Genomic DNA, 17,900 nt, shown 5'->3' with positions numbered 1-17,900 from the left:
GTCTTCCTCAGTTTGCAAACTCCATGTCCATGGCCTAAATGAGACAGGTTGTGTTATCGTCAACAACCTTTAAACCTGTGTGTGTTATAAAATGTTGTGTTTTAATAATTATTTACATATAATTAATAACTGAATGGGGATCAATCATTAATTCGGTGACTTTTGATGCTACAACCTCCCAAAACAAAATGAAACATTTTTAAATAATTAGTTATAGGCACAGTGACATATATGTTGGTTTGTGAAAGTGTTGTTTTCCTTTAGGTAACCTCATGATTGGAAATGTGCGACAGCATCATCATTACATCTCAATGAGGAGATGAACCAGATGAGACCAACCCTTTTGGAGGGGCTGTTGATAAGTGCTGTCAAAAGGGCTGCGTTGCAAAACATGTTGACTTGCCTGCCTCACAGTGAGTATATGGCACATCAAAGCAACACATAAGTGAAGCCGTTGAAGTTGTCTAGCACCATGCTAACTTTCAGTCAGTAAACACGCCTCGTGAGGAAGCAATCAGAAGAATATGTCATCTAATGGGTTGACAGTGAATCAAAGGAAGCCCTGAGAGGCAACAGCAAGCTTAAAGCTAACTCGTTATCAGCCAAGACAATTACTGACATTAGTCAAAACAGGGAGCTGAAAAATCTGAGGCCTTTGTTCTGCATTTGATAGTGAAGTCTGCAGTTTCAGCTTCACTTTATGGTGATCATCAGTGGATGAGCGAATGCAATACTGTTGGGACTGTTTATCCTTTGATGCTGGTATTATTTTAGCATTTTATATAGTGACATGATTTAAAAAGATGGTAAATTAAAATCATCTCTTTATAATGAAGACATACATATGAATGATTAGCCACATTTGTTTTTAAAAACTACTTTTTCACAAAGCAAATATAGACTGCTGTTGATGATCAATAATGCACTGCATGTATTTCAATGTATTGAGGCATTTTTCACTGTCATATACATTTCATTGCATTTATGCATTTAACTACATAAACTAAATTAGTTTATAGTTTTAAAGATTAATGGCATTTTACAGCAGTATTATGAGGGATTTGTTTTGTACTCTAAATTTAATGGAAATAGATTTTGTAAATCTCTTTATACAGTTCACTCTTATCTTTAATCCTACTACACAGAAATGATTTGAGCTGCAATTGAAACCTGGGTGTATTCACTGGTTTGTGTTGTGTTGACTTTAACATTCAATAGATATTATTAAACAACCAAATACTGTCAATTATTCTACTACTGTCAAAAATGTGGAAAATGTTTTAATGTGATCTGTTGGGATGCTTGTTCATCAATGGGTATATTTATCTCACTAAACTACAACCCTGAGCATCAGAAGTGTATAATACACTACACTCAACCAAGCAAAATAATAGAATTTTACACATTCAAGTTTATTTATAGGTATTATATCAGCTTGACTTTACAGGTCCAAACATAACACCACAACAAGTGTATTTATTCAAGGAATTTATTCTTTTTCTTTGTAAAAATCCCAAATACTGAACAAACAGCCTAACAGGTTTAACCATATCAGATTAATGGCAGTGTGTCTATAAGTTTACTGGAGCATAACATTTCAATTAAGTCTGTTTACTGAATTGGATTTAAAGACAACACTGTTATTTATCAGTTATTTATGGCAGAGCACATTGTTACAAATTAAGCATAAAACATGTATTTATTACATTTTAGTAACAAAAAACACATTTTTATAAATACAGACTGGTGTATGTACTCAACAACTATTCTGAGTTTTATAAAATGTTTGGAACAATCAAGTTACACACAGTGAAACAATACACATACAGTAAGACATACTGTCTGTGCTTTTTTTTTGGAAACAAAATCCACTTCAGACAACTGAATCTTTCTCTGAGAAAACAGAGAGGAGCCACAAATGTTTTCAAATATTTCATTGACACAGATACAACATCTCCATCTTGGTTGTAATGTATGTAATGTTCACAATCTCTGTACTTTATACTATGACTTGTAGGCGATTACAGAAAATACACAAAACATTCATTTTCTACATTATTACAAATATTTCTGTGGATTACTTTGGCCTTTGGAAAACAAGCATATATTTGATTGTGTACATTTTTATGAATCACCTGGCTTTCGACTTTTATGCTTGACATGATTCCTCCTTCAAAAAAGAGAATATATGATCAATATCAAAGTAAAAGAAGTTATTGAATTTATTATTCAAAAGTGAACAAACTGTTAAGTTTCATTTAAAGCTCATAATTAACTCACAGAACTTTTTTCATCTCTTTGAAATAATAATTTAAATATCTTTTTTAAATGATTAATTGCTTAAGCTGGATGTGAATCTGATGAAATACTCATATCAAATATCTGGAAGCATAAGAAGATTAACATAAAGCCACAAAGATATTGTAAGTAAACTGTGATCTACATCCCTGAATGTTCAACTAAGGTATGCTTCACTGCCTTTTAGCTAATTATTTGTAATCTGTGAAGAGTCATTCAAAGTCAAACAAGTGCTCTTTGTCGTTTTCAGTCATGTCGAGCTGCAGGCCAACCTGGTCTACAGTCTGCATCAGAGATTCTTTGTCATTCAGATTCAGCGTTTTGTCTTTAATGAAAGAAGACCTGTAAGAGATGACACAAAGAGGCATTATGTACATTTACTGCAGCTCATTATATGCAATAATTTAACAGATTTTTGGAGTCGACATCAACAAAACTCACTGTTGGACTTGTGCCCCGAAAGCGAGGCTGGAGGAAACATTTTTCATCAGTGACGGACTCCTGCAGAGTAACAAAGATAACACACTTTCAAAATGTACACAATACATGTTTAATTCATACCAAAAAAATCAATACTTGTACATATTCAACAAAACACAACATGGAAGACAGTGATAGTTTGCGGGAAGGTCAGTTTTGATGACAAATAATTCAGTTGAATAAATGATCAGTACAGGGCCTTGTACAACAGCCTTGAAACTGTTGCCATAATAATTCCAATCATATATTACATTTCAATTATTCATGCCTATAATCATGATGCAAACATATCTAATACTATAGATACAATATGGAACCAATTTTTCTAAAAAGGACTGTACACAGACCTGTACTGTACATTTTTTCCACTTTGATCCTGATAAAAATAAAGTGCGAATACATTTGTTGTTGGAGATCCTATAAAAGGTTGATTTTTGACAATAAATGTCTCTATAATATCTTTATAGTATTGCATTTGATCTGCAGCAAATAAAATCTTAAAATCGTCTATATTTGTTCAGTCTGTATTATTTTTAATTTCGCACAACAATTACATTTTTCAAGCAATTGTTTGAATGTAAAATAGCAAACTAAGTCATAGTGACCATGACTCACACCAAAATTAGTAGAAGTATATGACAAAAAGGGCAAGATTTGAGGGCTAAATTAAAGAATTTTTTTTTTTTTGCCACAGAAATGATACATCAGTATTTTGGAGAGAGAAAGTCAGAAACTGTCATTTAATCTGTCTACTCTACCCCGCAATCTTCTGGGATCTCCTCCTCTGGTATTCCACCTCATCCACTGTCCACACAGCTCCTTTCACATTCTCCACACGCACAAAGCACTTGTGCAGGCTCAGGTTGTGGCGCACAGCGTTCTGATGCAGAGAAAATCAGAGTGAAGGAGATATTACTGAATACATGCTGCACAAATCAGGTATGACATACACCGGGATCACAGAGTTAATTATCTTGCAGGTGTGATACCTTCCAAGTAGCAGCGTTCCGTCTGAAATAGGCAAACGTCCGTGTGAACCAGTTGTATATCTCGTTGAGTGTTAGTTGCATGTCTGATGCTTCCATAATAGCCTGTAAATAAAAAGGAAACAAACTGTAACGCATTGCAGGATCAAATTGAAGCCCTCTGACTTGTAATCCAAGGAATGAAGGGAAAGATGCACAGTCATCACACAATATTTTAATTTAAAATGCTATGAATCAACAAAAAGTCAAATCATCTGACTGACATGTATAGGATTTAAATGAATAACTTCACAAGATAATCATATATATTGAAATAGAGATACCTAGACAAGAAAGGTCTCTAAAATCATTATGTATATACTGTAGGAACAAGCTAATACAAAATAGAGAGTAAAAAGTCACATAAAAACTGACTGGCACTGTTATCCAGAATGATCCTGCTTTTCTTATTATCAACAAATCTGATCGAAAGACAAGCAGCTTCTGCTATCTAAAGACTGAACATGCCCCACTCCTTAAATGGAGACTTGGAAAAGGTCACTTGTTTTAAGTTTTGGGAGGTGCACATTACAGAGGAGATCAGCTGGACCACCAAAACGTCTGTGACAGTAGGGAAAGCCCAGCAGTGTCTCTATTATAAGAGGATATTAAAGAGACCTAGTCTACCCCAAAGAGTGCTTGTGAACTTTTACCACAGTGCTATTGAGAGCATACTGACATACTGCATGACAGTGTGGTATGCCAACTGCAATCAGGCCAACAGAAAATCTCTCCAACAGATAGTGAACACAGCAAAGGATATCATCTGGACCCATCTACCAGACTTGGACTCAATCTACACCTCACAACGCCTGCAGCTGGCTCACAATATCATTAAAGATCCATCACACCTGAGCCACCACCTGTTCAACCTCTTGCCATCTGGAAGGAAATACAAAAATATTGCAGCTCGGACTTCAAGGATGAAAAGCAGTTTCTTTTGGAGGGCTCAAGACCAGCACTTTAATGTACTTAATATACTTAATCAATCCATCCTTTTATTACTTTATTACTATATTATTCTATTATATGTGCTGTGTTCTGTAATGCCATTGACTTGACTATAAAGTTCTATCTATCTATCTATCTATCTATCTATCTATCTATCTATCTATCTATCTATCTATCTATCTATCTATCTATCTATCTATCTATCTATCTATCTATCTATCTATCTATCTATCTATCTATCTATCTATCTAGCTTATTCCTCAGTGCCATAGTTTAAAAAAAATGCATAGTTGAGCTACACCATTACAAGGGGTGACTTGTTCTATAATAATAATGTTCTATTATTAGATGAGCATGGTCACTGTAGTTCATTTTGAGTCAATCCCACTTACAGTTTACAGCTGCTGTAAAATACTCAGTAGTGCACCAAATGTGTATTAAAAAAAAAAAATCATTTCCAACAAATGCACTATCTCTGCCTGTTTTTGGTAACTTTTGCTAAAAACTGCAATGGCGGTGGCCAACTGTTTTAGGAAATGATTGAGCCTTTTTCAAATGTAACCTGTTTTCAAGAATATCTGTCTGTTTGTGAAACTGCAGACAGGGTAGAGAAGTCCTGAAGTGTTGAGAGACAGGCTAACTAATAACTGGTTTTGGGTTTTGACAGTAAAATATAGAACCATGCCAGCTTCATTCTTTAAGCACCAAGCATACAAAAACAATATAAATGTACAGTCAAACTGACACACTTTTAATACAAATCCCAGACTGTACCTGTCTTATCAGTGTTGCGTAGGTGAAAGGTGGTCTGATATCAGTGTTCTTGTAGAGCTCATATTCATTTTCTGAATTTACAAGAAAAAAAAGAATGAATGAATAGATGATACACAAAATATACAATGAACCATATTTCTGTTGTGTAAATTTGACTAAAGTATTTGGTTTACCTGAAGACAGAGAGTAGATCAAAGGCTGATGACGATGTCTTATGGCCCCAGCACATGCTGTATGAGTGGGCAACTCTTCTTCATACCCCTGGGATGGAGTGCTGACAGGGGCAAGAGGTTGAGGAGAAACCTGCACTGAGTCTGACAGGCTCAGTGAGGGCAGGTTGTTGTTGACGGAAAGTGAGCTGAGCTGAGTGCGACAGGGGGAGACGATACAAGTTAACAAAGGAACGAGTGGAATGAGAAGATTGAGAGAGAAATAAAACAGAAAGAGAGAATTTCAACAGAGTGTAACAGAGCGATTTGATCCGCCTCTTCAGAGGTGATTCCACTAATACCGCAAAAAGAAGGAAGCCAATTATTGTTAATTATAGGGTGAAATTGCTTGGTGACTGTTGTGATTATGTTGCAATATTTGCAAGATTAATAAATGATTAGCTTCCACATTATCAGAGCATGCCTGTTATCTGACAAAACAATGGCAGCCATCCATCGCTAATACAGCTGGGCACCGAAAGGAAAGGAAGCGCTCAGGACTGGCAAGAGTCATTTGAGAGTTACGAAAACTTTTTTTAAACTTTTGGGACGTTTGTGATCCAATGTGGCATCACAAATGGATGTTTTTTACCATCACCTCGTGCTCTTTGTTTTTAAGGAAATGCCAATATGTTTGCAATTCATCCAACTGTAAATGTTTGCTAGGTCAGAGTGCTAAACTCCAAATACAGCAGGGCAGTATCTTTATCAGTGCACACATTGCAGCGTGGAGAAGATGAGACTGCAGCCAGACAAGTGTTATTTTCATTCTCCACCATAAATTACATGGACTTTTGCTTACAGCTCCAAAACACAGTTTACGGTTCAGTTAGTTTCACTCTTCTGTTCACACAGCTATTACTGAACACTATCTACCTGTGGACTGCATGGGTCAGCAGCTGTATCAGACTGTGATACGGTTAATGATGGTGACTGCAGAGTCGCGGGTGAAGAGAGTGACTGAGCTTCTAAAGATGGCAGATGCAGGTGTGCCATCATCGCTCGCAGACGTTCTCGTTCTTTGCAAAGCTGTAAGAGGAGATGAAGGGAAGGAGACGCTTCAGATTGGACAGTCGTATCAAAATCATTGAACACATTTTATTAAAATGTAAGGTTGTGAACCAGACACAGTTTGTAGTGCAATTTCCTGCAGTGTCAAGCATCAGGAAGGAAGCAGTAGTGATTGAACATTACATGAATATTTACCATCAGAAAAAAGTGTTTACTTCAAAAAAATAGTGAAAAATTCAGAATATTTATTTTAAAATCAGTATAAATCTGCACCCAGCCAAAATGAATTGCAATATCAATATAACTTAATAAGCTGCCTCAAATATCCGATTTAAATTGTAGCAGTTCTAACCTCGCTGTGATTGGACATCTTTATGGGACACATGCATACCTGAAGTTGGAGTTGCTGAACCACCTGCATCTGGACTCTGCACTGGGCGGTACTTCTGTCATCCAGAGTGTGGTCACTGTATATGTGCCTGAAACACACACACAGGAGCTTTAAAGGAATACAAAGAAGAAAATCTGTCCTTTGGGTATCAACTGAAAAGCTTGTATTTTTTTTCCTTTGCAGAGGATGAAGGGTGTAACAATGGATTCCAATGATGACCCCAAGTCATGATCAAACTTACTTAACTCAAACCATCAAACCGTTCATGCTCTGATTATTAAATGATCTCTTGGCAAACATTTGAAACATTCTGAACATACTAAGAACAGAGAAGAGTGGACTGTGCTGAAGGAATAGTTTGAGAAGTGTTTATCGATATTTTGAAATCCAAGCTGATGTTTCAGCCCCAGTTTTTCCTTCTTATGTATTTTCCTTAAATTCAAGTGCCAAAGATACCCATCAGTTTTTCTGAAAGATGACAACACATGCTAATTCCATAAAGGTTTTTCCAGACTCATCACAGACTCTTCTCTCCATTTGGATAAAATAATATTCCAGTTGCTGCATGATAAATAGATTTGTGAGCTATTTCCCAAAATACAAGACCAATGAATACGCTTTATTGTCCTTTATATTTGTGCATACAGATTACATTTAATTATATTATTACAGACACAATAATGTGTCTGATGCTTAAAGAAGTCCTTTATGATTCTGGAAACTCCTTCAAAACAGCGAAAAGACCTGTTAAACAACCTTTTGGGTTTCTCAAATACAAGCTAATACTACCTACGTAGTTCAGATTTAAAGGTAATGATAATACATGAGTGGCACTAATTGGGCCTTGAAACATTTCAGAACCACTTTCAAGTCTCCAGGTAAGATAGATAGTATTCCACTGGAATACACATTTGAAGCATTATCAGAAAGGTGCAAGAAGTCAGAGAGATGTTAAAAAAAAGGTGAAATATATGAGGATGAAGTTAAAACTTACTCTATAAACTGGCTGAAGTTTTCACAGACTGACTCACATCCAGGCCAATTACACACCCCGTGACCGAAGAGAACATGTGTGGCAGTGCGATCAGTTTTAACAGCACTAAATGAGAAGGAAGAGAAGGGGATAGAAAGTACTGTCATGATTAAAAACCGCATCAGCCAGACAACACCAACAAAACGAGAGAAAAACAGCAATAAAACAGATATAAGAAAGCCTTTCTTTTCTTTTGGTGGCAGAAAATGACAGAGAGAGGTGGAGGGGGGCACTGAAAAACAAATGGAGAACTATTTACTTTTGATTTGGGACATGTAGTCATGTAAACTTTTTTCTTTGCTGAGCTACTTCAGGTGGTGGAATACAAAGCAAACAAACAACACAAAATATATTGTCCCAAGGGGAATTAAAAGCAAAGTGTCGCCGCAAACGCAAACACCTCCCCACCTGCAGCTCGAGAGAAAGAAAATGATGACAAGTCTTTGATGTTTACAAAAAGGCAACATCCTCTGAGTTCTCACAATTTATCTGCAGCACAGAGACAAAATCATACCATTCTGCCCTGCGAGGAGAGGCAGACTGCTGGTCAGCGGTATGTCTCCCTGTGACTTTAGTTGGATTGATGTTGTTAGCAGCAGAGCTCTGATTGGCCTTCACTGTGGTTTTATCTTCTGTTATTCCGTTTGTCAGCTCTTTCCATATCTGCTGTATCTCTGCGGGGGTCAAACCAGCTAAAAGATTTAAAAACCATACAACATTGTGTAAATATCTAAATATGAGTTTAATCATCAGGGAATGTATCATGTATTATTCATAAATGATATATTAGAGGTAGACACATGCAAGTTGTTAAAGATGGTATCACTGCATTTTACTGCCTCATATTCAAACATTTACTCATTTTCATTAATACATTTTACTTTTAGTTTTCATTTCGAGCATTGTGTCCTTTTAGTGTGGTGCAGTTATATAACTGAAAGTTAAATCATTAAGAGACAGATCTTCTCGAGTAGAGGTCTGTGACTAAATTGTATGTAGGTCCATTGTTTGTCTATTTTCTTGTAACTTCACTTACTGATTTAATCACTGAAAAACTGTTAAATGAATTACAGCTGGCATCACTATTTCTTTCCTTCAAAAAAATGGGAAATTCTTGTAATTCATGAAAAAAGGTGTGACCTGGAGAGAGGGACGGGGAGGACAGGACCGGTTTCTGCATCCGGAGGAGCAGCTGCTGCTGCTGCTGCTGCTGGATTTGGAGGAGCTGCTGCAACACAAGCTGCTGTGCGGGGAGCTGGTGGACGGAGAGGGAGAGAGTAAATAAAATAAATTCACAGCAACGTAAAGCTTCATTCATGTGACACAGTTTCTACTCCACATACAGCAGTGCACAGCCATTGAATTTAGGATCTGGATTTTTATTTTTTCTGGGCTTTGATCACAGCCTTTTAAGACCCAACACATTTCAAGTCACAGTGTATCACATTTTAAAGATGACCAAACCAATCACAACTGAGATTGTGTCAAGTCACCCAGTTTTTTAAAATGTACAAAATCCTTTGACAATTATTTCACAAGGAGCTGAGATTTCTGACTGTCTCCAATTCAAAACAAAAAGCTCAGCACCAAATCCAACATCTCAGCTAGAAAGCTGTTTCCAAACCACAAAAGCATATAAACATGTTATTACCTTACTATGTTGAATCTACTAATGTGTCCTTTGCCTGCAGATGTTGACCAAAGTTTTTTTTTATAGATTTTCTACATCAGCCTTCCACAAAATGGATATTAGAGCTACAATGATTGGTCAATTAGTAAATTAGTTGTCAACTATTAAATTAATCTATTTTGATAATAATTGATTACTTGTTTTTGGTCATTTTTCCAAATTCTCTGGTCCCAGCTTCTCATGTGATTATTTCTGGTTTATTTTATCTTCTCTGGCAGTGCACTGAGTATCTTTGGGTAAACTTTGGGTATAGAATAGAACTATAACCACCCACCTCTTTGCCTTTCTTTCCTGGCTGCTGCTGAAGCAGCTGCAGGTGGATTTGTTGTTGTTGCTTCTTGTAAAACTCTTTAAGATGTTGCTAAAGAAATGTTGATGGACCATTAGTTATGTACACTTATACATGTAGAAAAAAAATACTCAAACAAATTCCATCAAAATTAGTGAAATGGTAAAGTACATGTAACACTTGAATTATAAATTCAAATATTTTTATGGAATCAGTTGCACAAACACAAGTTTGTGTTTTCCGTCTGTGTCAGTTTTGAGTGTTGTTGAAAGCCAAGCAAGCCAATTTGAGGTGACTAACAATTTCAGTATTATTTGAGATGGGACACAATTCAGAGGTAGTTTTAGAATAATCCTGCAGGTAGAAATAAACTGAGAGGTTAATTAACAAAAGTCATAAATGATACATTTGAGGCAGCAAATAAATAAAACAATGAAGTGATTTTTCCCCCATTGACCTTCTTGTTATCTGTATTGGAAAGTCATCAGACAGGCTACCAAGCTATGATAACAAGATACACTAATATCAATAAACTGAATTTAGAAGGTCAGTTAGGATACATAGCTAAAGTTAATGTAAAATATGAGTGTTTTGTTTTTATTTAGTTTTACTTTTTGACAAGTTAATTAAATGGTTCTGATAAGTTAGTATCATAAGTTTGAAATGATAATTCAATAACCTTTATTTATATAGCACTTTTCAACAACAGAAAATACACTTTACAACTACAAATTAGGAAATCAGGGAATAGAAAGACAGTGAATAAAATACATGTTAAGTATGAATAAAAGAATGAAACATAAAACACAAAGAAAGGGTTGGTGTAATATTAGTAGTAGTGCCTGTTGTAGTGTTACAATTGTCTAAATACCTGCTGGAGTAGAAGGGCTTGTTGTTTCTGGTGAATCAGAGCCTGCAGCTGGTTGGGGGACAGAAGCTGCTGCATCTGCTGAGGAGCCATCATTGCCAAGAAGACCTTCAAAAAGAAGAAGAGAAAGGATAAAATGATGCAGGACTAAAATCTACAGAGTGGAGGCAGGAGGACGAGCAGGTGAGACAGGAGGCAAGAGTCAAGGGTTGAACAGTAATAACCAGTTGTTACTTATCAGACTCAGGCTGTCTGAGGGGCATGGGTGAAAAAATAAAAAGGCCACCTGACACAGTCAATGGGCCCCAGTCAGCAGAGAACAACCATGCAAAGGCACAATTAAGATTTACATTTTATAGGGTGATTCAGAATATAAGGAAACAACTACTCTGTATTAAAAAGGATTTATATTATAAACATTTATTAAGCAAACATCTCTGTAATACAATATAGGGAGTGGGTTATACATGTTTATTTCCCCCATCGCATACCCACCCCAAGTCTGCCATTGCTAATAACCATCGAATGGGAATCTTTCCAATCCAATTACAAAAGAGTGCTGTCAACCTATTGTGAACATCATCATGCTAGATTGTGTCATTGACCCTAAATGAGATGGGAGATAGGCTGACCAGGTAATTAGCAACACAATTACATGCTCCTTGTGACTCCTAATAGAAGTGTATGGCTATTAATGAAGGCAAACACTCACAGAATAATAACTGATCTAGACTGTCACTGATTGAGTGACAAATAACAGAGTGGTCTTTCTTTTGCATTCAAACAGAGGCAGCAGCAATAGCCATGACTGCATTAATAAATAACAAAAGCCTCTCAACAAATTCAACACACTGTATTACAAACAATACTAAAAAATAATACTGGCGCAGTTGATTATTGGAGAAATATACAGTTTGTCATTCAGTACCTGTGCTAGAATTAAGAAAATGAAGGTACTACACTTTCTTAAGTTTTACTAGAATCATTTGTAATGCAAAGGCCACTTTTCAAAGGTTTTTCCATCTTAAATGTCAATTGAAGGCATGTGCAAAGATGTTACCTAGTGTTCTTCATGAGTGTCACTGAAGCCTTTTGTCTATGTTGGAGTAATATCCTAGCAGCTTGCAGGATGTAATGAAAGAAGAACTCATCAGGGACATTGAGTTTGTCTTTTTATCATCAGTCTTATGAGATAAGACCTTTGCTGTTTTCACTGCACTGAAAAGCTAGAAAGTAAAAAGCAGTTGAAAATACAAAATGAAGAATTTCTGCTTTGGTACAGCTAGTGTAACGAATTGTATTGCTTGTATGCATGTTTTATTCGGGGTTACATAGTACTAACATAATTAGTCAATTGGTAGAAAATGTTTCACCTATTCTATTTGCTTATAAAGGGGGGAAAAGTAAAACTTGCACTGGTTCCAGCTTTTCAAATGCAAGGATTTACTTATCTTTTTCTGTCTTTGTAAATTAAATATCTTGGCTTTTTATCTCAAACAAAAAAGAAACATCATCTTGGGCTCTGGGAATTTGCGATTCACAATTTTTGGACAATACAAATAATAAATAAACCAATAAAAAATAAAAAAAATCCACAGATTAATCAATAATGAAAAACTTTTAGTTTTCTTAAACTTTTTGTGTCTGTCTTGAATTTGCTTCTGCATTACATTATAAAAGCATACACTACAGCTGGGTTCAGTATCCTGCTTTATAAATCACTGGGTGTTGTGTGGATTGGATGCTGCAGTTAGAAGAAAATATATTACAGATGGAGGCCCTTATTATGAAAGAAAACCAACCCTAAGTGTAAATAGTTTCCATTTGTAAAATTTCTAAAATTTGTAGGTTGAAAAGCTTTCATATCACCAGCTATTATTATATTTGGAAGACTGTAATCACACTCTGGCAGCGAGGTAACAATGCAGCAGTGTTGTAATGACTTAAAAAAAAAAACATCTTTAAAAATTCAGCTCACATAGTTGCAGATCTAGCAGACCTTCAGGGACTGTGCCAAACTATTTAGTTATACTTATAAAATTCTGTAGGCTCACAAGTTGAGAGCAACAACAATTACAGGATTTGAAAATGAATAAAGAGAAAAGAGCAGAGCAAAACTGACAAGGTGACTGAACAGACTGAAGGAAGGGGTGGAGACCAGGTTCATTATCTGTCTTGTTTCATCGCTTAAATAAAGATTCCCAGGGATGGAATCATAACAGACAACCATAAAATCATGTTGGGCCATGCTTATTTGTCTTTCACTTGCATCTGTTTGGCCTAGGTCTGTGGACAATTATTCCTCCCTGGCCCTGACTCACAAACTAATAATGAAGGACAAACAGAGTTCTGTGTGTCAGCTCCCAACTCGGATCAGATCTCATATGAAATGCCCGCCACTGTCAACAGAGCTGCAGGCTCTGGGTTTGGTGTCCTGTCAGAGGATGTCCAATATGGAGTTGACGTGCAGTATTTTTCTCTTGACATAAGACTGCTCTATTTCTTACTTATGAAGAGGAGAGGGAAGAGACGAAGGAAGAAGATGAGGATGAGGGGGAGGACGAGGTTGAGGAGGAGGATGAAGATGAAGATACCTGTTTATGGTGGAGACTCTGCCAGTTTCCTCTGCTCACTTCACTGCAGGAGTCCCCATTAGCTACACTCTCTCCTGCAACGTTGTCTATGTGACTGATGAGGCTGCTGGCTGGGGTTTGACGGGCTGCCGTGGGACTGAGAGGAGACTCAGGCATTCCAGCTCATGTGCAAAAAGAAAACAGTCAACACTAAATAAGCTGTAACACTCAAACTACAGTATGTACTTCAGCATCACTGCTAAATTTCAACTTCTTGTAGCCTTGCGTTAAACACATGGCTGAAAAGAAAACTAACTTGTTATGAATTTTAGAAAAACAGAAGAAATTGGCTAATGGGTCATGCCAAGAGAAATACAAAGAATTGAATTTGCATACAAATATATTTATTTCACAACAAATATAAAGACTGCAGGTTTTGTATCTAAATAAATACTGTAAACGCAATTTTACTGAATCACAGACTAGATAAAGTTAGTAAATCCTTGATTTACATGTAAGAAATCAAATGCATGTTAACAGAAACAGAAAATAAAGAGTATGTACTTTAAAATATTAAACTCAACAAAATTATCCAAAAATGCTTATTTCTGTACATTGTACGCATCATCCAGACCTTTGCACAAATTTAAAATGCTCTTAAATAACAGCAACGTTAACAAAGGCTTTTGTTTTTTGCCACATTATTTACAAACAGACAAATACTGTATATGACAATTATTGTACAGTAGAAGTTCAGTCTTATTTAAACAGAATAGAGTCAGTAAATGTATCAGTGATTTATTTTGTGCTGAATATAGAGAAACAAGACTGCTTGCATGGAGTTTCAAAGTCAACTTTTATCTATAAATAAATGATTTATCTTTATCTGAACTTTTCTCTGCACAGCATGAAATCGAGAGATAAAGAGAGAGACCTTAAACATATGTAGAAAGAGTGAAAAATACAAACAAATTAAGCTACATTGTAGACCTCAAGTACTAACTTTCTTAAAAACTGATAGTACGGTTATATTCAAACACTCTCTGACACCTGAAGTTCTTTCTTTGTATTAGGAAAGTATTAAATCTACTTACAGTTCAGGTGAAGAGTCAAATTCAGAGCAGGCAGGTAGTGTTGATGCCTCCAAGTCATGCAGTTTGGCGTGAGGATGCAAGCGAACTGATGGAGTTATGTGTCTACTTGTGGGGGAGGAGTTACAGTGTCAGTCAATAGATTGTGAGAACAGCAGTTGATTACAGGGTTGTGAAAAAGAAGACAAAATAGTCACAAAATTAGTTAGAGCTTCAGATCATTTCTATTTTTGGCTCAAAATGTTTTACAAGTAGTAGTGTATATGTGGTGAATGTCTTCACATTGGTAGTGTGGATAGTTTTTTTCTGCATTTGATATATATTATTCAATAAATACAACATCTAAATTATGATAATGTAAAAATCATATATATTGATAGACAAAAGATGATTTTGAGCTTTCCAGTTCTGCACTAAGAATGCCTTTTTTGGGCAAGCATCACATTTTTGTTGATATTTATAGACATACAATCTAATTCAAAACAAAAGAAAACACAAGAAGATTTAAAAAACAAAATGCATCAAAACAAGAATAATTTAATGTCCTTTATGAATAAACAAATGGCCCTTTTAGAGAAAAGACGGCGTCTGCGACTTTATTTAGAAATGCAGTTTCTGAGAGTTTTGAACAACAAAAAGACCTCTGCAACTACACAGCTGTCAAACTATTATCAAAGAGCTATTTACAGTGGTGTCTGCACTTTTATATATATATTGAATAGCATATCAGTACATCTATTAAACACAAATAAAAGCGTTTTAATTTGGGCTGATGATAAATGAAGTGTACCCTGGAGTGTAGAAGTCCAACACACAGAAAAACCTCTTTGGTTTCCTTCTTTTCACAGCATCATACTCTTTTCCTGTGTTTTGTATGTTTTACATATGTGTATGTACATGATGAAGAAAGGATGGGTAGCAAGATTAGGCTGCCATATAATCAGTTTAGTCAACGATCAGCTGAATAATCCATTACTCAATTAGACAAGAAAATGAATATCAACTATTTTCATGAACTAAATACCTTTGACTTGTGGACTGTTGGTCCAGACAAGAAAACATTTGAGGATTTCAACCAATTGATTAATCAAGAAAAGAGTCGACAGATACATTATCAATGAAAATAAGAGGATTATCAAGTTACAGAATAAACCTTTTAATATACCCTTTTATATTTGTGCACATTAAACTGTTGTCATGGCATAAGAAATAAGAAATAGTATGGCATAGCTATGTTCACAACAACAACAATGCAGTCTATGTATGATGATCAAATAAAACATTTTAAGTCATCACACAAAAAAATGTCTCAAATCAGAACGATCCATGAGAGCATCTCATGGCTGAATCTTAGATATTGTTACCAAGGTAACGTTCTGCCACCTACTGGATTATTATTTACCTGCCCTTTAGTTATCATTGAAGGCAAAATGTACATTTGTTCTGTATATTCTGAAACATGCAAAACATTTCAATAATCTCTAGCAATGTTCCTCTTTTCATTGTAACACTTCAAGACAGTTCAGGAGTGAAATTAATAGTTGACTCTGGGATGACTGGAGACACACACAAGCACCTTGGGAAGCTGAGCAGTTCTAGTGGCGGTGTCATGAACCTGCTGTCATATGACTCTCTCATGCCTTTCAGTATTTGGTCGTGCATCTCCCAACAGTGCAGCCTAGAGGTCAAGGGTTGACTGCTGTGCCTACTCCCAGCTATAACTCTGCCATATGGAAGCCTCTCAGGAAAATAGTAGTGTCTCATCCAGCTGGATGTATCTGCCCAGCCCATGCTTAGGCTCCAAGGGTGATAGTATGCTTCGGCCCAGTTCAGAGGACTCCTCTGATACCTCCTTGATTCCTGCGGAGGGAGTTGTGGTTCCACCCGACCCAAAGACGTAGATCCACTCTTTGAGAACCTTCCCAGGAAGTAGCTGGTCTCCATCCACGCCAGACAACCCGCAAACCTGTCATACTGCTCCCTCTCTCTCCTCCCTCTGGCCTTCCTGTACTGCTTGAAGTTGCCCTGCTGGAAGTCTCTGAGGTGAGCTTGGTGAACACCCCAGTAATGCCCCCTGCCATCCTCACAGCGGCTCACCTTCACAAAGCAGTCGTTGACAGACAAGTTGTGCCGGACGCTGTTCCTCCAGCCCCGCCCCCGGCTCCTGAGGTAGGGAAACTGCTCCTCCATTGTTCTGTAGATGGACGCCAGGTTGAGTTTCTGGGAGGGGGAGGAAAGGATGACTTTGGCAATCAGGGCAATGTAGGAGAGTGAGGGTTTTGAGAAGTGCTGTGAGTCCTCTGAGGAGGGATCGTCTGAAGAGTTTGGCCGAGCGGAAATGTTACCTGGAGGATGAGCTGGTTTGATGAGGATGCTCTCACTAGTGCTGTCTGCATGTGCCATTGTTTCAGCCATTTCTTATGCAATAATTTCTCTGCTGCTCTTTCTCTGAGTTAATTATATAGCTTTTTGTCCTTTCATGTATGAAGTGTCCTTTAGATGTTATCTTGTTCTTCCATTTTCTGAATTCATTGTTTATCCCTACTGTAGTTGTTAAATTAACCAGTTTGCATCAGATCCTTCATGCTCTGACAGTTTGGTTGTTCCCTTTTGGAGAAAATATCCCAAAACATTATCCTTCCTTAACAGGCTTTACATGCTTTTATACTTTTCTCATCCAAATAAGGGGAGGGCTCACCATTCCCCAGTTCAGACACGACACTCTTACTCACTGCACAAATATGTATTTTATTTGCTCAGTAAGATTAAGGATTAACCACTTTGGTCATGGTTTTGGCCGGACACACCACTTTGTCACAGCTGTAAGATAAACACAGGAAATAGTCCAAACACAATGCATAGCTGTAAACTGTATAATTCTGTAAACCACAAAAAAATAAATAAAAGAACACATTTATGTGGAATGGTTGTTTCTTTCATACTTATTTTCACAGTTATTGCACCCTGCATCATCACAGAGACAGCTATTGGTCAGTGAAATTATTTTTGGAGACCTAAACAGTGCCATTTGTTCTGTTTTAGATGCCATGTAACCCAAAAGCAAAAAAACGCAAAGAGCTGCTGTGGTAAATCTAATACTTTCTCTATGAATAGCTTTAAAAGTCTCCAAGGAGTAATTACAGTCACATAAGAGACATGTCCATAAAACCTTTACATGTTGCAATAGTTTTACATAGGGAAAAAATTATAGTTATTA

General features: G+C 36.6%; 2 protein-coding genes across 2 annotated transcripts in view; both read right to left on the bottom strand.

Annotated features, from left to right (window-relative positions):
* Positions 1-17,900, bottom strand: part of ptdss2 (phosphatidylserine synthase 2) — a 261,708-nt gene that overhangs the window by 186,518 nt on the left and 57,290 nt on the right. The window lies entirely within an intron of this gene.
* Positions 2,511-13,769, bottom strand: LOC133982465 (forkhead box protein P2-like). The gene is made up of 14 exons (XM_062421518.1): positions 13,614-13,769; positions 11,023-11,127; positions 10,137-10,223; positions 9,313-9,427; positions 8,687-8,864; positions 8,134-8,238; positions 7,140-7,227; positions 6,614-6,766; positions 5,702-5,891; positions 5,529-5,599; positions 3,768-3,869; positions 3,537-3,658; positions 2,740-2,799; positions 2,511-2,640 (listed from the first exon to the last, which is right to left on the bottom strand). The coding sequence occupies exons 1-14, from the start codon at positions 13,767-13,769 to the stop codon at positions 2,511-2,513; spliced, it is 1,662 nt and encodes a 553-aa protein (XP_062277502.1).

This window comes from Scomber scombrus, chromosome 6 (genome assembly GCF_963691925.1).
Source record: "Scomber scombrus chromosome 6, fScoSco1.1, whole genome shotgun sequence".
Taxonomy (NCBI): domain Eukaryota; kingdom Metazoa; phylum Chordata; class Actinopteri; order Scombriformes; family Scombridae; genus Scomber; species Scomber scombrus.
This window is presented reverse-complemented; position numbering and strand designations above follow the sequence as displayed.

Excerpts from the sequence above, each read along its gene's own strand:
- LOC133982465 (XM_062421518.1), bottom strand. The coding sequence starts at position 13,769 with ATGCCTGAGTCTCCTCTCAGTCCCACGGCAGCCCGTCAAACCCCAGCC. Across the intron at positions 8,865-9,312 it reads CTCCCCGTCCCTCTCTCCAG|CTGGTTTGACCCCCGCAGAG; the intron begins GTCACACCTTTT and ends TAAATCTTTTAG. Across the intron at positions 8,239-8,686 it reads TCTCCTCGCAGGGCAGAATG|TGCTGTTAAAACTGATCGCA; the intron begins GTATGATTTTGT and ends CTTCTCATTTAG.